Consider the following 24,352-nt stretch of genomic DNA (forward strand, 5'->3'; position numbering starts at 1 on the left):
TTGATTCTATTTTTTTTGGGGCGTTTACATCCACTTTAAGTCCCAGCGCTGCAAAACATGCGATACAAACATCTGCTCACCAAAGGAGGCTGTGCAGTAAGACGTCCGAAAGGAGCTGGAAGATTCATTTTGTTCATTAAATGCAACACCTAAAATAAAATGTCTCATTAAACATAGCAAGGATACCAACCACTATTACCGAGTGTAAAAATGAAATTCTTTCAGCCAAGAAAAAAAAAAAAAAAAAAAAAAAAAAGCATAAATCCATGATCCATTCAGCCAGTTTGACAGAGTAAAAAACAAAGCATATACCTTTGGGTCCTTTCACATGGGAGATCTGTCGGTCCTTTTTTCACCCATGCGTTGAAGGATGAAAAAACGGACAGCAATGCATTTCAATGGGAAAACAGATATAAATGAATAATCATCCATTTTTAAGAGCATCCATTAAAGTTCTTTTTTTAAAAAGAACAAGTCTCTTTTCCCCCTGTTTTTTTAAACAGAAGCGTATCTAAAAACGGATGAAAAAAAAAAAGAAGGACAAACAGTCCATGTTTGCATTGGTTGTTTGGAGCTGGCACCCGCCAGCATCCTTACAACCAGCGACTCATCCATGACAGCAGGAATGGGTCACTGGTTGTTGGAATACTGGCGTTGCAGACTCCCAACCACCAATGCAAAAATGGATACAAAACACAGGTGTTTGCCCATTTACATTCATTTAGGTCTGCTTAATGAATGAACACGGATGATCATTTGTTTAATCCACTTGGGCATTTTTTACAAAACATGAAAGAGGGAACACCCGTGTGAAAGGACCTTGTACTTCACCATACGTCTCTTCATGTCTATTACTATGACACATTCCTTGTGATTAGGGAGTTGAGCGAAGTGGAGGAAGTAAAGTGGAAACATACATTTAGAATCTTGGTACTGATCAATTAATATGATGGAAGCCATCCCACTGGTTGATGTGGAAATTGGCAAGCGATCCATGATTTGAACTTGTTGGATCTAGCTCTGGTTATGCTGGCTGCTATATTTTTTCTGCTCATTTTCTTTTAACCATCTTTTTAGCGTGGATATTTTCTGTGTTTTTTTTGTCTTTAAAAAGGCGTTTACCTTGGGAAATGTGTTACATGTTCCCCCTGCTCAGCTACTCACTGCCTGTGTGACAGCAATACGGGGAGAAGTTCCCTGTACCAGCTACATCATGCATTCACAGAGTTCAGTGAATGAATCAACTACAAGTACCAATATTCTTTGCAGCGGTCGTCTCTGTTCCTATCAGTGTGAACCTGCCGTGCAGACAACTTACACCAGCCCTGCAAGGCACCATCTGCTGATCTGTTCCAAAAAAAAAGTAAATGCACATTTGGTTTCCTACAAAAAATGTGCATGTATATATTTTTTTTTTAATTTTAAAAATTTAACCTATTTTTATTTAACCACTTCCAGACCTGCGCACGACGATGTACGTCCATTTTTTAAAGATTGATATCTCGGTAACAGCAGCAGCTGCTGCCACAACCGAGGTATCAATCTTTAGTGTGCGCGGTCTGGTAAACGATAACGGCGGTCTCCGCGAGATCGCCGTTATCGGTGGCGGGAGAGGGCCCCCCCTCCCGCCCGCCCGCTCACCGGAGCCGTCGGTAGCGGTGGAGGCGATCGGGACCGTTCGGGAGCTGAGCGGGGACGAGACTGAAGGAAAAATCTCCTTCGCCCGTCCCCATAGCTCTGCTGGGCGGAAGTGACGTCAAAACGTCAGTCCCGCCCAGCCTCTTAAAGAGACAATTTTTTTTTTTGTCATTTGAAAAAATTACATTTCCAATTTTTTTTTTTTTTTTTTGCATTTAAGCCCAAATATGAGATCTGAGGTCTTTTTGACCCCAGATCTCATATTTAAGAGGACCTGTCATGCTTTTTTCTATTACAAGGGATGTTTACATTCCTTGTAATAGGAATAAAAGTGATAAATTTTTTTTTTTTTTTCAGTGTAAAAAGTAATACAATAAATAAAAATAAATAAGAAAACAAAATATTTTTTTTTAAAGTGCCCCGTCCCGACGAGCTCGCTCGCAGAAGCGAACGCATACGCGAGTAGCGCCCGCATATGAAAACGGTGTTCAAATCACACAAGTGAGGTATCGCCGCGATCGTTAGAGCGAGAGCAATAATTCTAGCTCTAGGCCTACTCTGTAGCTCAAAAAATGCAATCTCTAGAATTTTTTAAACATCGCTTATCGAGATTTGTAAGGGTAAAAGTTTGACGCCATGCCACGAGCGGGCGCAATTTTTAAGCGTGACATGTTGGGTATCATTTTACTCGGCGAAACATTATCTTTCACAGTATATAAAAAAATTGGGCCAAATTTATTGTTGTCTTATTTTTGAATTAAAAAAAGTGATTTTTTTCCAAAAAAAAGTGCGCTTGTAAGACTGCTGCGCAAATATGGTGTGACAAAAAGTATTGCGATGACCGCCATTTTATTCTCTAGGGTGTTAGAAAAAAATATATATAATGTTTGGGGGTTTTAAGTAATTTTCTAGCAGAAAAAACTGTTTTAGTCTTGCAAACACCGAATCTGAAAAACACCTAAGGTCTGGAAGTGGTTAAAAAGAAAAGTACAGCAGCATGCATTTTTTCGCACCAGCGCCAGCATAAATCCGTGGGAAAAAAATGTTTGTATACTAAAATTTTAATGATTTTTGTGTACTTACCTTGTGTAAACTCAATAAAATCTTCAATTTTTTTTTATTTTTTTCGAAAATTGCAATTTTTTTTACTGTAAATAGCCCTTTGTTTCATTATTTTTAGTTCCTTTATTCTGAACCAACTGTTTTAATGGCCTAATGTATCGTCCCTGCTGTACATTCAGTACTTTTAATGAGAGCACAATGTCCCTATTTTCTTGTTTCCATTTATGGTGGTAGTGCTATATAAACTTAACACTTTCATTACATTTTACATTAACTAAAATTATGTATTTTTACCTGAACATAGAACTTTGGAACACTTGCTAGGGCATTTGCAATGTTTGTCAAAACGGTGCTTGTAGGAGGTGGATATAAGTACTTTAGGCCGGATTTTATTGGAAAAACTAGCCTGTTAAAAAGAAAAAATATATATATATATATTATGTTCTCATAAGGCATTTTATATGCACACAAAGAACTAAATAAGCTTGTAATACAGTGCACATCCTAAAATATATATATATATATATATAAAAAAAAAGACCATAAAATACCATTACTTTTTTGCATCACTAGTTTGCCATTTTAACACCGCTATTCTGACAGTATTCATGTAAAAAGTAATGCGAGTCAGGTATGCCACAAGTGTTTACTATGGAGTTCAGTCTACGGTCAACCATTTTTACATTTCAGAACCTTTATTGACCATCCCAAGTGGACAAATTATTAATTCAGCCATATTGAATTTAGCTCTTGACAGGATGGCCATTATACCTGACCAGTTTTGAGACAGTACAAGCAGGGCTCCATTCGAAAATATAAATAAATTAAAGCACGAAAAAAAACACACACACACACACACACACACACACACACAAACACACAACTCTAAACATCCTAGCCACCCATCTAGACACCACTGCACCTGATGGCCAATGCCCCATGCAGTCAGTGTGTATACTGCAATACACAGGCCTTGAGTGATTGTCCATCATATTACTTGAAATGGTAAGCACTCATTGTTTAGCACAACCACATAACCATGCTGACCAGTTAGAAATGCTTATTTCTTCTGGGACATCATACCTGAAGAAGAAACCTTACATGCGCTTCTCATTGGTCAGGAAGGTCACATGGCTGTACTGACCAATGAGTTTTTGCCATTACGAGGATTATGATGATAGGTACTCACTCTGAGACTGTATTGTAGTGTACAGACTGCTACACTTACAGTACAGGGCATCATGGCCATCTGCAGCTGTTTATGGAGAATTGGCCAGGACTTATTATTTTACGAAAAATGTAAAGTGAACTTGCCTCTTAAAGACTCTACAAGTACAGTAAAGTGCCTGTAGATTTGCTAGAAATGCCCTCCTCTTCAAGGTCCTTTCATGGACTGACAACACACGGCTTTTTTGTTATGCGAGTGGTGTCAGCCCTGTCGAGTGCCTTTGCTAAACTACTCAAATCACTCCCTCTCACAGATCTCAACATAACAGTTAAATAATTGTGTAGTCCAAGATAAGAACCAACATGGCTCTTCAAGATAACACAGCAAGTGTGTAAATGACACAGGACTGCTCAGAATTTGCCTTTATCAAACAGATATAACAAAATGCTTGCAAAAGGTAAATTTTCCAGACCAAAAAGGGAGCAAACAAGTAAATTGCATTCCAAGTGTTTATGTTTAATTTATAAAGCTCATATAATGTTTTGTATAGTATTTAACTTATTACAACATCCTCGAATGAAGGTTTTTCAGCATGACTATTTGACAGCAGCCAGTCATTAGACTAGCGTCTGTGGAACAGACAGCAGTAAACATGGACTGGAAGTAGAACTGGCAGATTTTCAGTCCTTTAGCCCAGGTTCACACTGGGTACGATTTGGTACGATTTTAGATGCAATTTCACATGTCAAATCGCATCTCAAATCGGCGGCATTTGCCGGCAATTGTCGGCAATGGCACTGTCCTAATTGGTGCGACGCCGTATCTGCGACGCTGCGCCGATTTCAAAAAGTAGTTCCTGTACTACTTTTTGCGATTTCGGGCCGCGATTTACATTGAACCCTGCACAGATGTCTCTTAAATCGCGGCAAAATCGCAGCCGCGAAATCGCGGTAAAATCGCGATTTTACCGCGATTTTGAATTCGCAGCAGTGTGAACCTAGCCTTAGTGTCAGACAACTTCACACAGCACATTACTAACGTGAGCCTCTGATGTGATCCATCCTCTAAAGCTGCAGGTTTTGAAATGGTTTCTCTACTGAACCATGTCTTTATTCTGGATCCCTGACTTCTGCTCCAAAATCATATATGCCAACAACAAAAAAAGGGATTTTTAATACAGCTTACCTGTAAAATCCTTTTCTTGGAGTACATCACGGGACACAGAGCGGCATATTCATTACTATGTGGGTTATATGGAGTACCTTCAGGTGATGGACACTGGCAATCTCAAACAGGAAGTGCCCCTCCCTATATAACCCCCTCCCATAGGAGGAGTACCTCAGTTTTGTAGCAAGCAGTATGCCTCCCAAAAATGGTCCCCAAAAGAGGGGTGGGAGCTCTGTGTCCCGTGATGTACTCCAAGAAAAGGATTTTACAGGTAAGCTGTATTAAAAATCCCTTTTTCTTTCTCGTACATCACGGGACACAGAGCGGCATATTCATTACTATGTGGGATGTCCCAAAGCAATGCTTACAATGAGGGGAGGGAGAACATCTTCCCAAGACAAAAGGATTTAATTTAGAGATATACTCAAATCATAATAAATCCAACTTAGTTGAGAAAAAATATTTTTTAAATTTAACTCAAAAGGGAGCCCCCCGGAATCCGAGGGTCTCAAACTGCAGCCTGCAGCACTGCCTGCCCAAAGGCTGTATCAGTATTCCTTCTTACGTCCAACTGGTAGAATTTTGTAAACGTGTGGACAGAAGACCAGGTTGCCGCCTTGCAAACTTGAGCCATAGAGATCTGGTGGTGTGCTGCCCAGGAGGCGCCCATGGCCCTAGTAGAATGAGCCTTTAATGATAACGGAGGAGGCAACCCTTTCCAGCCGTAGGCCTGAGTGATTAACTGTTTAATCCATCTCGAGATGGTGGATTTTGCAGCTGCCTGCCCCTTCTTGGGCCCATCCGGTAAAATGAACAACACATCTGTTTTCCGGATCTTCTCTGTAGCTTTAAGATAGGCCTTCATGGCCCTGACAATATCCAAGGTATGCAGCAACCCCTCCTTTCTGGAAGTAGGTTTAGGGAAGAAGGATGGTAATACCAAATCCTGGTTCAGATGAAAACTGGATATAACCTTTGGTAGGAAGGAAGGATGAGGGCGGAGAACGACCCTGTCCTTATGTAAAATAAGATATGGTTCCTTACAGGATAAGGCTGCCAGTTCCGATACTCTTCTGGCGGAAACCATGGCGACCAAAAATACTAACTTCCTTGTCAGTAAAACCAAAGGAATTTCAGCCAACGGCTCAAAAGGTTGTTTCTGTAAACTTGACAGAACAAGATTTAAATCCCACGGACAAAGCGGGGATTTAACTGGAGGATTAATACGCAAGACCCCCTGCATGAAGGTCTTAACCAGCGAGTGGGTGGCCAGCGGCCGCTGAAACCATACTGACAAAGCTGAAATCTGTCCTTTGATTGTGCTTAATGCCAGTCCTCTATCCACTCCTAGCTGGAGAAAACTTAATACTCTATCGATGGTAAACTTCCGAGAAAGCCATCGCTTGGACTCACACCAGCCTACATAGGCCTTCCAGACCCTGTAATAAATCACCCTAGAGACCGGTTTCCTGGCTCTGATTAGGGTAGAGATTACTCTCTGAGACAGACCTCTACCCCTGAGAATCAGGGATTCAGCTTCCAGGCCGTCAAATTTAGATGCCGTAAGGCAGGGTGGAGGATCGGACCTTGCGATAGCAGGTCTGGCCGTAGAGGAAGAGTCCAAGGGTCTCCCACTACCATCTTTAGGATTAGTGAATACCATGCCCTTCTGGGCCATGCTGGAGCTACCAGGATAACTGGTATGTGCTCCACCCTGATCCTGCGCAGCAGGCGGGGTAGTAACTGGAGCGGGGGAAATGCATAAAGAAGTTTGAACTGATGCCAAGGGCAAACTAACGCATCGGTTCCGCAGGCCCTGGGATCCCTTGTGCGGGACATGAACCTGTCTAGCTTCTTGTTCAGTCTCGATGCCATGATATCCACGTCCGGCACTCCCCATTTCTGGCAGAGTGTCTGAAAGACCTGTGGATGCAGAGACCACTCCCCCGGCAACAGAGTCTGGCGACTTAAGAAGTCCGCCTGTAGGTTGTCCACTCCGGGAATGAATATAGCCGATATGCAGGGCACATGGGCTTCTGCCCACAAGAAAATCAAGCTCACTTCTCTCTGAGCGGCCTGACTCTTGGTTCCCCCTTGGTGATTTATGTATGCCACCGCCGTGGCAGTGTCCGAATGTATTCTCACCGGGAACCCCTGCAGTTTGGACGTCCAAGCCCTGAGGGGCTAGTCGAGCAGCTCTGAGCTCCAAGATATTGATGGGCAACTGCTTCTCTGCCGCTGCCCAAGTGCCCTGGCGAGTGCAACCCTCCAATATTGCTCCCCAGCCAATCAGGCTGGCGTCTGTGGTTACTATTTTCCAGTTCACAGGACTGAAAGTCTTTCCCTTCAGGAGATTCTGAGGGTTTAACCACCAAGATAGACTTTGCCGCACTCTTGGCGAGAGTGGCAAAGGAATTTCTAAGGCCTGAGGCCTCTTGCTCCATGCTGACAGGATGGCTGCCTGCAGGATGCGAGTGTGGCTCTGAGCGTACGGAACCGCCTCGAATGTGGCCACCATCTTGCCTAGTAGTCGCATACATAGACGAACAGTTGGCCTTTTCTTTCTTAGAACTATTTGTATTAGCTCTTTGATGGCCTTGACCTTTAATAGGGGTAGGAACACCTTTTGTTGTTCTGTATCCAATCTCATGCCGAGATATTCCAGCTGCCTTGTGGGCAGGAATGCTGACTTTGAATGCTGACTCGATTTAGGACCCAGCCGAACCTTTCGAGGTACTGAACTGTGAGGGCCACTGCTCGCTCCAGGCCAGGAGACGAGTGGTCTACAACCAAGAGGTCGTCCAGGTAAGCCAAGACCGTGACCCCTTGGGTCCTTAGATTGGCTAGGATTGGGGCTAGGACCTTCGTGAATACCCGGGGGGCCGTAGCCAACCCGAAAGGGAGCGTCATAAATTGGAAATGACGTTGAGCCACCGAGAAGCGTAGAAATACTTGATGTGGCTGAAAAATTGGCACATGAAGGTAAGCATCCTTTATGTCTATGGACGCCATAAAGTCGTCCTTCTGGAGCACGGCGACAGCTGACCGAATAGTTTCCATCCGGAATGGGCGGACCTTTAGGTACGCATTTACTCCCTTTAAGTCCAAAATTGGCCTGACATCGCCGTTGGGCTTTGGGATGATAAACAGGTTGGAGTAGAACCCCAATCCCTGTTCCCGGACTGGTACTTCTACTATCACCTTTTGGCATAGCAGATGATTCAATGCCGCTATCAATGCGGCTTTTTTCACAGGGTCGCCTGGTACTCTTGACTCCTGGTAATGAGGAGGAGGGATTTTTAGAAACTCTAATCTGTAACCTGCGGCCACAGTAGACCGGACCCATTCGTCGGGGATGTTGGCTTCCCAAACCTCTGCAAAGAGGTGAAGCCTTCCCCCCACCCTCATGGGTGGGGGCGCCTCTTCATAAGGCAGACTTAGGGGCTGGCTTAGCTGGTTTGCGATACCAAGGTTTCTTGCCGCCAGAGGCCTGTCCCTGCGCTTTGCTGTTAAAGTTTGATCGTACAGGAGGCCGTCGGTACTGCCTGGAATTTGAGGGCCCCGAAGCCGGAGAAAGCTGCCTTTTACGTGTAGGCCCCCGAAACTTCTTTTTGACTGGTAAAAGCGTACTCTTACCACTCGAAATAGTCTGAATGTATTTATCCAGATCTTCTCCGAAGAGTCGCCCTCCATGGAAGGGAAAACCTGCCAGAAGCTTTTTGCACGGGGGCTCGGCCGCCCAGTTTTTTAACCATAAGAGTCTTCTCATATGCACTAAAAATAGTGATAAACGAGACGCCTGCTGAATAGAGTCCTTTATAGCATCCACCGCAAAGCATAGAGCTCTGGGTATATCAGATAGCTCCTCTGCCTGCTGGGCAGGGATGTCCTTAAGCATCTGTTTAGTCTGGTCCTTTAAAGCTTGACAGATTCCGATAGCAGCAACTGCTGGCTGTACCACTGCCCCTGCCGTAGCAAAGGAAGCTTTTAAAAGAGTCTCCAAACGTTTATCAACCGGGTCTTTAAACATTTGAATGTTTTCTACCGGGCAAGTTAGTGATTTATTCACACACGAGATGGCAGCATCCACAGCTGGGAGCGCCCATCTTTTGGCAAACTTCTCTTCCAACGGGTAGATAACAGAAATTTTTTTAGGCAGCAGAAAAATTCTGTCTGGTCGTACCCAATCCTGGAAAATTAATTCCTCCAAAAGAGGATGGACCGGAAAAACTGCGTTGTTCAAGGGCGCCCTTAAGGAGCCCAAAGAGGAAACTACCGGACCCCGGCGCTCCGGTAAAGGCAACTTAAATGCTGAGTGAACCATGTGTGTCAAAGACTGGACCCACAGACTCTCCGCTTGGGAGGCTGAGAATGGTTCTTCAACAGTAGATTCCTCAATTCCTGAACCCTCTGGATTCTCGTCCAGTAGGTCCTCCTGAAACTCTAATTCCTCCGGCGAGAGAATTTCAGCATCTGAGGATACAAATTTAGGCGAAGGGGATCTAGTCCGTTTCTTGCCTGGTAAAGACTTAGCGAACATAGCCGCCAATCTTTCCTCTAGCCCACCCAAAGAGGCAGCTAGCATTTCCTCTGTGACAAACACAGGGTTGGGTGGATCTGGGCCAGCCGCCGCACCAGACCCCCCTATTGGCTCAACCAAGGCGGCCACAACTTGGCTACTAGGTGGGGAGAGTACCGGCATAGCCTGACTCATGTCCTCAGAATCCGAGGGGGAGCCCTTTTGTTTTTTGGCATTTTTTGCCCCTTTTGATCCTGAGCCTTTGGGAGCCATAGTACAATACCGAGGTACCCCTGCATGCAACAACTGACTGTTTGCAGCTAGGAATAGTTAAGAGGTTTAGGGAACAGCAGGATTACTAGTGTCCAAAAACCCCTGGTGAGGCCGAGTATGTTTATTCAAAAAACAAAGGAAAAAAAAAAAATCTCTTTTTTTTTTTTTTTTTTTACTATGATATTATGTTCCTTTAAATAGAATGTATATATTCTTTTTTTTTTTTTTTTAAAACACACGGCCCCACCAGATATCTTTTGCGGCCTCCAACCTGCTGCAAAGGGGAATTTTTGGCTGTAGAAAGAAACTAGGCCAAGCCTAGGATGTACTACCCCTTTCCTGCCACCGGGGGTCACCGGAGTGCCGCTCTGCGTCCCCTCTCCTCCAGCATCAGCTCAGACTGAGCCATGAATGCTGTTCTTAACAGACGCAAAGGCACGCCTCTTCCTGCGCTCTCTCCGCCCCCTCCTCCCGAACGGCGCAAAACCGTCTATTTTGGCGTGCCCGCGCGCGCGCCTGTCAGGAAGGAGAGAGACACATGGAGACGCGCGCCAGGCGCTACAGAGGCAGGGAGAGAGGATCGAGCCAACGGCTGCAGGGCGGCAAATTTGAACCCCCGGACAGGTAGGCACCCAACAGAGACTCTTAAGGACTGACCAGCAGGGCAGCAGGTAGCCAGCAAAGACTTGGACAGGGGAACCAGAGATGGGGGGGGGGGGAATCAGACCATCCTGTCTACACACAGACATAGTGACCAAGGTGCCTATGCAGAGCATACTTAGGCTACCCCCCCTTTTGATCACCCCTGGGGAGCCCGCTGTCGAACCAAGTTCCGCAGGCTCCCCACCTACCTGCTCCATGCCGCAGGACGTTTGCAAGCAAACATAGTCCAATCTTCTCCCATCTCCGTGGGTAGTGTAGTAGACCATCAGGCACTGGGGTCCTAGAAGGAACCGCTGTCCTGGACCTATATAGCACCCCGGCAAGCAGGATACTTTTGGCTTTGGAAAAAAGCTCCAAGTCCTGGGCCTGGGGTCCAGCCCTCCAGAGAGGGCATTATAGGCAAAACCCCATGGATTTTGGGGCCCGGGTACTGTCCACTTCGGCACTGAGGCACTCTGGACAGATCCGGTTAGCCTGCCAAAATCCTAAGGATATGGAGGCAAGCTATTCCGTGACCAACACCTAAGACACTGGCGAAAAAACTGAGGTACTCCTCCTATGGGAGGGGGTTATATAGGGAGGGGCACTTCCTGTTTGAGATTGCCAGTGTCCATCACCTGAAGGTACTCCATATAACCCACATAGTAATGAATATGCCGCTCTGTGTCCCGTGATGTACGAGAAAGAAAAATATATATAAAATACCTAGGCTGTAAAAATTAACTTATCAAGAGCTCATGATTGCCAGTCACATGACTACCACCATAGGATCTCAATGTAGCACACTGATCAGGTCTTGTTTAAGCGAAAATAAACAGCATGGAAATGTGACTCCCAGGTGCCTTTTCCATACTGAGCAGCTTTGCAGAACATTTTTGCATACTATGATGCACTTAACTGGCAAATTCCCGCCCCCCCCCCCCCCCCCCCCCATCTCCAGAGATCCTCATGCCCCCTTGTCACCAGTGCTTCCACCTTCTCCAAGCCATTTTCTGGGTTCAGTCTTCTAGCTGCCTTGATTTTCCCAGGTGGGAGATTGTAATTCCTGAGCATGCCCATGTGAGTTATTTTGTCCTGGCACAAAATCGTGCCAAGAGTGTATGCTTAGCTGTGGCTCTGTGCACAATTAGGACTTGTTCACAACATATTTGTTGTGCTATGCCGATCTGTAATAATGAACGCAGGTCCAAGGCAGATCGAAAACGGTTTGTAATGTTTGTATTATACGGCTGTGTTGAAGTAACATTGCAGTACGCGGCATAAAAAAAGCAGTATGTCTGCTTTAGCAATGCACATGGTCTTAGGAGATTGGCATCACAAGTCTTTATATAGCAGAAAAAAATTAAATAAAAAGAAGTGTTCCTTTTCATCTGAACACTTCAAAAAGCAATAAACAGACATAAAACTAGAGAGTGATCCGGTAGGGAAGTGCTCAGGAACAAAAGAATTTGGTATATACGTGCTGGGAAACACTAAGATACAGGCAGCACACATTATGTCCTTGTAATGCGTTATGAAACTAGATCTCAAAATAGATGTTTACAAACTTACTTTCGGGAAGACCTTGGTGTGGATTTCTGATTAATATTTAACGGCCACACACATAACCAAAAACTGACCACTGAAAACTCACAGCTGCTGAAATCTTATCTCCTCCAGCTGTAATACTTACACAACAGTTTATGTGTTTTAAACTTGAACAGATACTACATTGCATTATTACGACTGCAAGCCTCAGACTCAAGCTTATACTTCAAAAGGTATACAGAGCACAGGAACAGTATTCAAAAATGTAAATGGTGCCAACAAACGAAAATATTCATATAGCTACTGAGTGACAAATCTATAATGCAGCGACCTGTAGTAAAAAGGAAACCAAGTGAACTAAACAGCTATTAAAAGTAGAACTATAGGAAAAACACTTTTCCATTTTGGATCAAGCAAGGGAGGGTTTATAACCCCGGTCAATTTTTTTCCCCGCTATATCTGTCCTATAGCCAAACAAAGCGATGGGAAAAGCCTGCAAATTAAGGGAATTCCTTGGGGACCTCCAGAACTAGTGTCCCTACTGGAAGATTTCCCCTCTATTTATTTTCACTTTCAATGATAATGGCAAACAGGACAAATAGAGAGGGTGAATCTCCTAAACGGGGACATAGACAGCAATAAAAACTGTCAAGCATTCTAATCCATCTCCACTCTGTCCAAAATTAAACAAAAACATTTTGTCTTTAGCTATACTTTTTTGTACTAGATATGCGGAGGACAGAGATGGTTGGTGGTGGTTGACAGTAATAGGGGGATGGACTGAGGACAGCAGTGTGAAAGGCGGGGGGGGGGGGGGGGCTGATGTAAAGAGTGGGACAGTGGATGCTGACACACGGGATTGAGATATGAGGTTTAGTTTAGATCTGTGCATGTGCAGCATAAGGCATCTCATGCATTTTAATCCTTTCGCTGCCAGAGCCACGTTTAAAAAATATTTTTTGGCCCAACGATTACATAAATCCTCCAAAAAAACATTTTCTGAAAGCAGACACCCTAGAGAAATCGTGGCAGTTCAACGTTATTACCGCAAAGGTTATAGGATTTTATGTGCTTGGGTGTAACTTTGTTTTATTTATTTCTTTTACTCCCCCCATCACATAGGGGACAAAAGGGAAGTCACAGTCGTCGCTTTCCAAGTCACAACAAGAGGGGGGGGGGGAAAATCGGACAGGTGCGTGCTCCTTCTCCTTCAGCCCCTGCTCTTGTGGCCGTAGATGGGCAAGCAGAGCCTGGAAAACATGGCGGGCGGTACCGGGTGTGTGTGGAGGCAATCGGGTGGCAGCGCAGCCGTCTGAATGCTTGCACCTGACAGGCAGGAGTCTGTCAGTTTCAAACACAATCAAGGTGGCTTCAGCCACTAAATTGTGTGTGTGAAACACTCCACTGTCAGCAAAAGGGTTAATGGGCTGCCATACCCACGACAAACGCAGGGAATTTAGTGCTAACCCCCCTTTTTTTCACTGCGCCAAGCTGCATGGCGCTGCAGCACCACGTGATTTGCCATGCGTAAAAATGTGCCATAGGTACAGACATGTGGGAGTGCCATCAATTCTGAGCATCTGCTAAATTGCATCGAGTTTCTCTGTGGTTTGGGGAAGTGCATGTTATCCAGGCAAAGAAGCTAGTCTAAGAGAAGGGGTGTTGTGATGTGAAAAATCGGAGTAATTGCACAAACATGTGATTTGGTCCTCTGATGGAAGAGTATTTTACTGACTGGACCTCTGGGAATTTTAATTCGATACCCCAATGTAGCATTAACTGCTTGGAATCCATCTGCCCTTAGTTCATGCAAGCAGGCCGGGGGGGGGGGGGGGGGGAGTCAATTTTTATTCTGGGCTCAAAAAGTACTGCATCGCAACCAGATCGTACCATGGTGGGGTCTGGGCAGGCAAACGCGTGACTGGCGCTTGGGGTGTCATTAAGATTGCATTTACACCCGCTGCAGACCACAAGGGCAGTGACATCTGAATGAGGAGCGGGAAACGGGCGTGGATGTTTCCCGTACCTCATTATTGTGAACCTAGGTTAAAATGATATACTTTCATATCCATTTACCAATGCCAGCTGCAAAAGAATTGGAAAAAGTCAATGGTAATGGAGAAACTGAAGTTCTGCTTTAAAGGGGTTGTAAAGGTTAATATTTTTTATTTTTTTTAACTTAAGAAATACATATCATACATATCTCCTCTGTGCAGTTGGTTTTGCACAGAGTGACCCCGATCCTCCTCTTCTGGGGTCCCCAAGAGGTGATCCTGGCTCCTCCTGTTCAAATGTCCTGTCAGAGAAGTGCTCTCCGACGGGACACCTATGTGGGCGTACTCCCATGTCCTGCTACTGCGTCCGACACAGACAGTAGGACTCGGCTCCGAATCATTGGATTTGATTGACAGCAACAGGAGCCAATGGCTGTGCGGCTATCAATCTATCCAATCAGGACACGAGACACCGACCGGAGCTGGTGTGCTTGTTCCCGACGTGGGAAGTATGGAGCATAAGTATAAGAGGGTGCTGGGGAAATGGGGGGCTGCTGCACTAAAAATAAAACTTGCCCGAGTTCCAGTTCAACTGCAGAGAGACCTTTAACCACCTAAGGACCCCTTCAGGCCAATATACGTCGCCAGAAGGGCACAGGCACGTACCTGTACGTTGCTTTTAAGAGCCCAGCCGTGGGGTCCAAAGCTCTGTGACCGCGCCCGCGCACCAGATCGCCGCTGGTGTCCCGCGATCGGTCACAGGAGCTGAAGAACAGGGAGAGGTGTGTGTAAAAACACCTTGCCCGTTGTTCTGTGTGGCAGTGACACTGATCGTCTGTTCCCCCGATATAGGGAACAACGATCAGTGACGTCACACTTACAGCCACGCCCCCTACAATAAGAATCACTCCCTTAGGGCACACTTAACCCCTTAGCGCCCCCTAGTGGTTAACCCCTTCACTGCCATTTTCACAGTTATCAGTGCATTTTTATAGCACTTTTCGCTGTGAAAATGACAATGGTCCCAAAAATGTATCAAAAGTGTCTGATGTGTCCGCCCATAATGTCGCAGTAACGAGAAAAAAAAACAAAAAAAAACCACAAATTGCTGATCGCCATAAACGATCCCCTAAATGCTATAAATTTTGCGCAAACCAATCGATAAACACTTATTGAGATTTTTTTTTACCAAAAATAGGTAGAAGAATACGTATCGGCCTAAACTGAGTAAAAAAAAAAAATGTATATATTTTTTGGGGATATTATAGCAAAAAGTAAAAAATATTGCATTTTCAACAAAATTGTCGCTTTATTTTTGTTTATAGCGCAAAAAAAAACAAAAAAAAAACCGCAGAGGTAATCAAATACCACCAAAAGAAAGCTCTATTTGCTGGGGGAAAAAAGGACGCCAATTTTGTTTGGGAGCCACTTCGCATGACCGCGCAATTGTCAGTTAAAGCGATGTAGTGCCGAATCGCAAAAAGGGGCAAGGTCCTTAAAATACATAATGGTCCGGGTCTTAAGTGGTTAAATATAAGGCAGGCATACACATACAGCAGCGATCTTGGATGTTTTCTCTGAAGCCTGTATTTGCCAGAAATCTTGTAAGTGGCACCTAAATGCGCTTGATAACTAAAGCGAGTTCTCTCTGTTTTTTTATTTATGGAGTGCGATATATCCTTCCTGCCGTAAAGTATTTCTCTGAGGAACCATTCTACACATCCCTAGATCTTTGAGATCACTGCTTTATTTGATCCCAGACTGCGAAGCTGAGGATCTGTTCATTTTGGTGAGTGGGGTCACCGAAGGGGGAAATCGCCTCATTTCTGTTGAAGCACCGGAGTAACTTTTCACCGATTATTGAAGCACTTTATAAATTGTTATATTGTTCTTTATGTCACAATTATATTGATGCAATATGCACCAGGATATTTACCGTTTAATATTCCATATTCTGCTCCATATTCCTTTAAGGCATACACATTGCAATACAAATGCTCTACAAAATCAAAATAGTAGATGTTACAAACAAGGCAAACTTAACGCATACCCATGATTTGGGGCTATTCCTTTCTCAATGGAAACCTGGCTTGGGAGCTTTGAGTCTTTACATTCATCGGGTTTCTCCGCACTGCTGGGAGAAGACAGGAAATTATAAAAAGACAGACATTTTTGTACCATAATAAAAATAACAAATTATACATTGTTAGATGGGCCAATAATCCAAGTATTGGTTTCTTTGGAGAACAGCTGCATTTTCGATGTAAAACATCTCTAAAAAAAAAAAAACAGCCCCCACTATCCTTCATCTAATTTGTCAGTAGGTGTAAAGTCCTTGGACACAGGCTCCACCCAACTGTCAGTTCTCAATTTATCTCTATGAACGAGTGTCAGTGTATGTGAAGTCCTACGAAGGCCACTGGCTCCTGGGAGGCTGGAAATACAAGCAGGCTGAAGCATTGTACTTATGGGACCGTCTCCTCTCAGCACTCAGTTTGTCAAAGAATGACATTTCTAATTTTGCTAGAGCGAATACTGCTGATTAGTTGCCTTAGATCCTTAGTAATCATGAGGTTTGATATAATAAAACTGGAGTGTAAAATCTGGTGCAGCTGTGCATGATAGCCAATCAACTTCTGGCTTCAGCTTGTTCAATTAAAGTGGTGTACTGGCCTCCCCCTCCAAAAATTTCAAGTCAGCAGCTACACACATTGTAGCTGCTGACTTAATATTAGGACACTAAAGCAGGCCATACACGGTTGAATTTTGAACAAATTTTCCATTTCAAAATCATAAAAGTTTTTTTTTGTGATCCGATGATGCCATCATTGATTTTCAAAAATTCGGCCGACAAAGCCTTCATGTTGCTACAGAAAATAATTTTTGTGGCCGGGAATATTCTTTTCTCTCCGGGACATTTTCTTGCACATGCGCATTTTTTTTCTATTACATTTCTCGCACGATTCTCCCATCGTTGATTAGAAAATCGTTAGTTTTTCAAAAAATTTCCAACATTTTCGATTCCTCAAATTTGATTGCAGCACGGAAATCGGCTGTTTCTGCAGCTCACCAACAGTGCGAAATTCGTACGAAAATTCTTTGATACGATTTTCGAAAAATCGAACAGTGTATGGCTGGCTTTAAAACAATTCTGCAAAGAAGAATGGGCCAAAATTGTTCCACAGCAATCTGAAAGATTCATTGCCAGTTATCGCAAATGCTCAATTACAGTTGTTTCCGTCAAGGGTGGCACAACCATTTTTTTCCTTAAAGCGGAGGTCCGTCCAAAAAAAATAAATAATTTTTTTTTTATTAGCTACACATACTGCAGAGCTGCTGGCTTTTAATAATAGGACACTTAACTGTCCTGGAGTCCAGTGATGTCGGCATCGCAGCTGATGTTTCCATCAGCTGACGAGTGCTGCCGCAGCCATTGCAGGTAAGGGAACCCGGGAGTGTAGCCTTATGGCTTCACGCCTGGAACCCTACTGCACATGCGCGAAGCCCCTCTCCTACTGGCCTGCTGACAGGAGGAGGAAGCCTTGCGGCGATGTCATGGGCCACAGTGCGGTATCCTGTCCCCCTTCCCCCCTGAAAAATGCCAATTGTGGCACCGGAGGGGGAGGAGACAAAATTAGCAGAAGTTCCGCTTTTGGGTGGAACTCCGCTTTAATAAATGAAACCACCATTTAAAAACTGCATTTTGTATTTACACTGGTTATCTTTGTGTAATAAAATTTGTTTGATGATCTGAGTCATTTAAGTGTGACAAATATGCAAAAAATAATAAAATTATATATATATATATATATATATATATATATATATATATATATATATATATATATATATATATATATATACACACACACATATAATATTAAACATACACCACCACCAGCAAGATGAGTATACATTCTTTATAGAGCTTAGTCATGTTTTAATCTACATAGAGCAAACAAAATCCACAAACCTTTTTTTTTTTTCAGAGAAGGATGGCTGGTCTGGTAAGTGAACATGGTTCTCCTTAGCATATTCAACCACAAGTGTGTGACCCAACACTGTAAGCTGATGAAGCACTGAAATACCCTGTGAATGAACAGTGCGAGATGATTTCAAAGTGCTTGAACATTTCAAACAGAAAACCATAAACTGCACAAAACAAATTTTAGTTACAATAGCAGACTTTACATGGAGAAGTAATAAAAAAAACTCAGGGTTGGGGGAATTCAATATTCTCCAAGAGAAAAGAGGGAAAGTAGGCATTTTTCTTTATTTCCTGATGTAAAGCGCTGCGCAAACTGTTGGCGCTATATAAATCCTGTATAATAATAATAATAATAATAATAATAATAATAATTTCCATAATGGCTGCAAAGTTTTTCAGGGTCGATGCCCTTCAAACACTGTACCTTGCCAATTATGCAACATATAGGAAACCTGTACCGACAAAAGGTGACAAAAATTGCTGACCTAAAAATCTAAAATGCCACTTGCCTAGCTGGCTTAGCCCTCAATGTCGTCAGTTTCCAAAACCCACACATCACGACTTGTCCTCTAGTTATATAGGTGTCAGAGGATGAAACCACCATGCACACAATATAATACCTTTTTTTTTGTGTATAATATAATAGATATTGGCCCAAGTAAATAGATACCAAATATATATATATATATTTTTTTTTAAACATATTTGGTATCTATTTGCTTGGGCCAATATCTATTATATTTTACAAAAAAAATGGGTAAAATATATATATATATATATATATATATATATATATATATATATATATATATATATATATATATATATATATATATATATATATATATATATACACACACACACATACACAAACACATACACATACACACACACACACACACACCCTAAGGATGGGAAGTAGTTTAAAAAAAAAGTGGGAAACCAGCTCTGCTATTTCTGACCTCTCCTGAATATATATTACTTACCCAGCCATTGCCCTGATCCAATGGCTTCCACAAAGAGTCAGTAACCTGAACCAAGTATGAAAATCAGGAGCCCCTAATTCACTCATAAATTTTCTCATGTGCCAGTTTGCTCCAGATCAGTGTTTACTATGGTATGCATAGCTAACACTAACATGCTTCATATATTGCACGTATTTAGTCCTCAAGACAAGCAGTATAAAAAAATATGAAAAGATACCTTGGCAGCAGCAAATTCATTTGGGTATGTTGCGAAAGCCACATGCTTCTGAAAAGGAATAAAAGCAAAAAAAACGGAAAGTTTAGATCTGATATTACATTTTCAACATTGTCTTTTTGATCACTGCTAATTCTACCACGTTTCCCCGAACATAAGACCTAGCGTTATTTTCCAGGAGGGCTGCAGTATAAGCCCTACCCCGAAAATAAGTTCTAGGCTTAAAATGCTTGTAAAATACTATAACCCACTCTATTACAATAGTATAATGTACAATGTGTGTGTTTCTGTAATATAATTGCGGGTAAGAGAGCTCTGGCGGGTCACAAAAGCAGAGAGCGCCTCTAGAACAAAAGGTTTTTGGCACAATTATATTACAAAATCACATATTGTACATGATATACTACTGTAATAGAGTGGATTATTGGATTTTACAAGCATTTTAACTCAGTTCACATTGGGGATTCCTGTCAGGCAGGGGGAGAGAAGACATCACATTACATGGCAAGACCTACCCCGAAAATAAGCCCTACTGTCTTTTGTTGCCAAAATTAATATAAGACCTGGGCTTATTTTCGGGGAAACACGGTAATTGATTTCCAACACGGACTAGTAGGTCCAGTGCTATCCCCTTGCCAGTTATTTTCTTTAATGCATTGCTTGGTCAACAGATGAAAGAAAGGTAATTAAATGTTATTGTAAAGTCAATTTTTTGTTCTACAAAAATAAACATGTTATACTTACCTGCTCTGTGCAATGGTTTTGCACAGAGCAGCCTGGATCCTCCTCTACCTGGGTCCCTCTTCTGTGCTCCTGGCCCCTCCCTCCTGTTGAGTGCCCCCACAGCAAGCAGCTAGCTATGGGGGCACCAGAGCCGAGCCACAGCTCTGTGTGTCCATTCAAACATGGAGCCGCGGTTCAGTCCCACCCCTCTGTCCCCTTATTGACTAACTAACTGATTGACAGCAGCGGGAGCCAATGGTGCCACTGCTGTGCCTCAGCCAATCAGGAGGGAGAGGCACACGTGGACATCGCTGGATCGAGATGGGGCTCAAGTACGTAGGTGAGGGGGGCTTCTGCACACAGAAGGCTTTTTCCCTGAATGCATTAAGATAAAAAAAAAAAAAATCTGACTTTATCTGAGCTTAAAGTGATTGTAAAGTATTTAACAGTACACAAAAAAGTAAGCTCTTATTCAATATGCGCAAGCGGTAAAAGGCAAGAGGGGGGGAAGCTTTGTAAATGCTGCTCCACAACTGTGTACTATGCTTAGACAATGCTTAGGCTTGCATGGGTAGCATTCCATGGCAGAAACACCCACCAAATGCAGCATGCTGCTTATTTTTTGCAGTGGCACACAGCATTGGGATTGTGGCATATATACATCTCTGAACAGCTCCATGTTTGCATTCAGGTGGGTATTTAGGAGGGGGTGTCAGACGGAACCCAAAAAGAAGAAATGAAAATGATGGTTGGGTCCATTAACTTCAACTTAAGGTTCTGAGGATCCCAGCAATTGCCTGTTGGCTTTTAATTACCCCACACAATATCACAAGCTTCTGATGGCACCATTCACAGGATTCCAATTTCCCCAATCGTACCATCCAGGTTTGATGGCTCCTTGGCACCTCCTTCTACATTTTACATACCTCACAAACTACCTTCAGCTGCTTGATGGCCCTGTAGCATTAGATCACACATGAACACCAGTTTTTGCTGGTTCCATGGTACTGCTCCCTAGGTACAGATACTGAGCATTTGCGCGAGTACTTGTACTTGCGCAAATGCTCCCGATGCTTCACCGATACTTTTTTTTTTTCAGAGAGCGGGTGGAGAGCAGGTGAAGAGGGGGCAGAGAGCTGCTGCCACCGTCTAGTCCCCAAAGAGAAAGCCAAGCCCCCACTCCCCCCCCCCCCCGCCTAGTTGATCAGCGCGGGGAACATTACAGCTTTCATTTGAATAGCTATGTGTTGCCCGCCGCGCCTCGTCATATATAGCCCCTCCCCCTTGTCCAGGCACTTTGATAGACAGATCACCTATCCCAGGATTGGATGGGTGATCTGTCTATCAAAGTGCCCGGACAAGGCGCGGTGGGGAACACATAGCTATTCAAATGAAAGCTGTAATGTTCCCCACGCTGATCAACTAGACGGCAGGGGGGGGGGGATGGGGGAGGGCTTGGCTTTCTCTTTGGGGACATGGCTGCATTTGGGGACACATTTTAAAAAAAGTATCAGTAATCGGCGAGTACATGAAAAAAAGTATCGGTACTTGTACTCGGTCCTAAAAAAGTGGTATCGGGACAACCCTAGATCGTACTGAGGCAGATGTGCTAAAGATGTACAGGAGACGATCATGGGGGGGGCGCGACTGATGATGGGGACACAGACGTATGATCCATATAAAACATATTCATTTATTTAAATTGAATTCATTCATTTATAAATAACTGATTTTCGGCATCTGAATACTTGAAAAAATCTACAATGTGGCCCTTGTGTTGAAAAGTTTGGAGACCCCTGCTTTAGAGTCAAGGAAGCTGCTTCTGTTTGATCTGCAACTTCCATGGTGCTGCACATGTGATCCGTTATGATTCCGGCCATTTGATGGTTTGACAGTTTGCTCGAGGACACAAGCAAATGTGACAATTAGCAATCCTGGTATTCTATCAGATTAGGTGACCTGTCAAATCTTGTAACAGGAGCGACGTTGCGTCACGGCCATCTTGGTACACCCCGCACAGCCTGAAGTCGCCAAGCAGACATCTTTTTACACCCAGGAAGTCTTGAATTTCACACTTTTTTACCACTAAACTGAGCTTATATCGTGAAATATAGTATTTAGAAGTCTGTGACACTATTTTGATGTTGAATTTTAAAAGCAGCAGTGTTCTGTCAGATTGGCAAATGTGTGGGATCAGCAGGCTTGCCACCGATTTTAAAATTCATCATCAAAACAGTGTCACGGTCTTCTAAATACAGTGGAACCTTGGATTGCGAGTAATGCAGTTAACGAGCGTGTACGCAATACGAGCACTGTCTTTAAAAAAAACTAACTCAGTTTGCAAAAATAAGCAGGATTCAGGCCAAAGTGGTGTGCAGTACCGTGTATGGCCCGAGGTGGGGGGGTGCCGGAGCCGAACAGCGTCGATCAGCGCTGTTCGGAAATACTCCATTCCCAAGCCTTTCCGATGTCAGTCGAACTGTGCTCTGGCCTTTCCGTCTGTTTCCGAGGCTCTCCGGCGCCCCCCATCGTTGGCCGCATGCGGTATTGCATGCCACTGAAGGCAATGCAGAAGAAATTATTTTTGTTTCCATTGACTCGCTTTGATATGCGAGTACTTTGGATTACAAGCATTCTCCTGGAACGGATTAAGCTCGTAATCTGAGGTTCCACTGTACTGTGTTTCACGATATAAGCTCAGTTTATTGGTAAAAATAAGTGTGAAATGCAAGATTTTGGTGGGTGTAAAAAGATGCCCACTTGGCGACTTCAGACTGTAGGCTTAGTGTGGCCAAGTGCAGGGTGCACCAAGATGGCTGTGATGGAACGTCACTTCCGTTACGAAATATGAAGGGAACACTAGGTTTCCAGCAATGTAACTTTTTGGAAACCATTAAATCGATTGGCTTAGTTCCACTTTAGGATTTATTGCTGTTCTGGGGCTTTGGGCTTCAGAAAAATGGCAGCCTCCAGCAAGAAGAAACAGAAGCAATGCTGGAGGCAATTTACAGCAGACACAAATTTTGGTAGCATAATTAACATGCAATGTTCTTTGCTAAAGAACATGTTTTTTATCAAGTTGTTACTTTAGGTGCTTAACCACTTGAAGCCCAGGCCAATTCTGACACTTCGCAGAGACCCTAGAGAATACAATGGCGGTCATTGCGACGCTTACATTTTTTTTACTGGTTGCATGTTTTGAGTTACAGAGGAGGTCTAGGGCTAGAATTATTGCTCTCGCTCTAATGTTCGCTGCGACACCTCACGTGTGGCTTAAACACCGTTCTCATATGTGGGCGGGACTTACATATGCATTCGCTTCTGCGTGCGAGGGGCACTTTAAAAAAAAAATGTAATTGTTAATTTTACTTCATTTTTTTTATTTTGACACTTAAAAAAAAAAAGTGATCACTTATTCCTATTAAAAGGAATGTAAACACCCCTTGTAATAGGAATAACACGACAAAACCTCTTTACAGTGACATATGGGGTCAAATCACCGATTCACAGCCGAAGCGGCACTGTTTTTTTTTTTAATGCAGAGGCCGGGCGTGACGTCATAACATCACACCCAGCATCTGACGATCCGGCAACCATCTGGTCCACCGGAGATCTCTATGATCACAATCCGGGGCCAGCGGATCCCATCTACGACTCACGGATCGCAGCAATGAGCCAGGAAAAGCAACGTAAGAGGCTTACCTGTAGGTCAGAGTGGTCTGTAAGGGTTTACAACCACTTTAATGCATTCTGGTCATTAAGATAAAGAAAATAAAAAAAACTTGTGTGCAGCAACCCCCTAATACTTACCTGAGCCCATATCGATCCAGCAACGCTGCACAAAAGACTTGGCTGTCCAGGACTCTCCCTCCTCATTGGCTGAAACAGCAGAAGGCATCAATGGCGGCTGCATCTGTCGAAGTCAGTGAGACAATAAGGAGAGAGTGGGCGGGACTGAGCCGCAGCTCCTGGTCTGAATGGACACACAGCACAGGGACTCGGGTGCCCCCATATCAATCTGCTTGCTGTGGGGACACTTGGCAGTAGGGAGGTGCCAGGAGCGCCGACAGGGGACCCGGGGAGAGTATCTGGGGTGCTCTGTGCAAAACCATTACACAGAGGAGGCAAGAATAACATGATTGCTGTTTTTAAACTAAAACCAAGACTTTAATAGTTTAATGAATACAGGGTGTAGATCAGGACATCACCACCCCTCTACCTCATCCAATCACAGGCCTTGTATTCATTAAACAAAATACAAGATGTTCTGTAAGCGGTGGCCATGTCCCTGTGGTCACAATACAGGAGGACAGTTGCTCAGCACTGGAGCCAGAAGACTGCGGTGACTAATACAGGGATTTCCAGCTTCTCCATGGATCCCTGATGTATGTACACAGTGCCAGGCTGGACCTCTGTAACTGATACAAATC

The 24,352-nt window shown here is 43.7% G+C and overlaps 1 protein-coding gene across 4 annotated transcripts in view; it reads right to left on the bottom strand.

Annotated features, from left to right (window-relative positions):
• Nucleotides 1-24,352, bottom strand: part of RNPC3 (RNA binding region (RNP1, RRM) containing 3) — a 51,781-nt gene that overhangs the window by 27,122 nt on the left and 307 nt on the right. For 3 of the 4 annotated variants that reach the window (XR_005750605.1, XM_040359910.1, XM_040359912.1), the window contains exons 2-6: nucleotides 19,203-19,250; nucleotides 17,985-18,100; nucleotides 16,062-16,145; nucleotides 2,995-3,106; nucleotides 81-149 (exon numbers count right to left, since the gene is read on the bottom strand). Coding sequence is in view for 3 of the 4 variants with exons in the window: in XM_040359910.1 (XP_040215844.1) it covers nucleotides 81-149; nucleotides 2,995-3,106; nucleotides 16,062-16,145; nucleotides 17,985-18,100; nucleotides 19,203-19,250 (429 nt within the window). In the remaining variant the exon portion in view is untranslated. The remainder of the gene's footprint in view (nucleotides 1-80; nucleotides 150-2,994; nucleotides 3,107-16,061; nucleotides 16,146-17,984; nucleotides 18,101-19,202; nucleotides 19,251-24,352) is intronic. The other variant, XM_040359913.1, reaches the window with a different exon arrangement.

The sequence above is a fragment of the Rana temporaria genome, chromosome 7 (assembly GCF_905171775.1).
Source record: "Rana temporaria chromosome 7, aRanTem1.1, whole genome shotgun sequence".
NCBI lineage: Eukaryota > Metazoa > Chordata > Amphibia > Anura > Ranidae > Rana > Rana temporaria.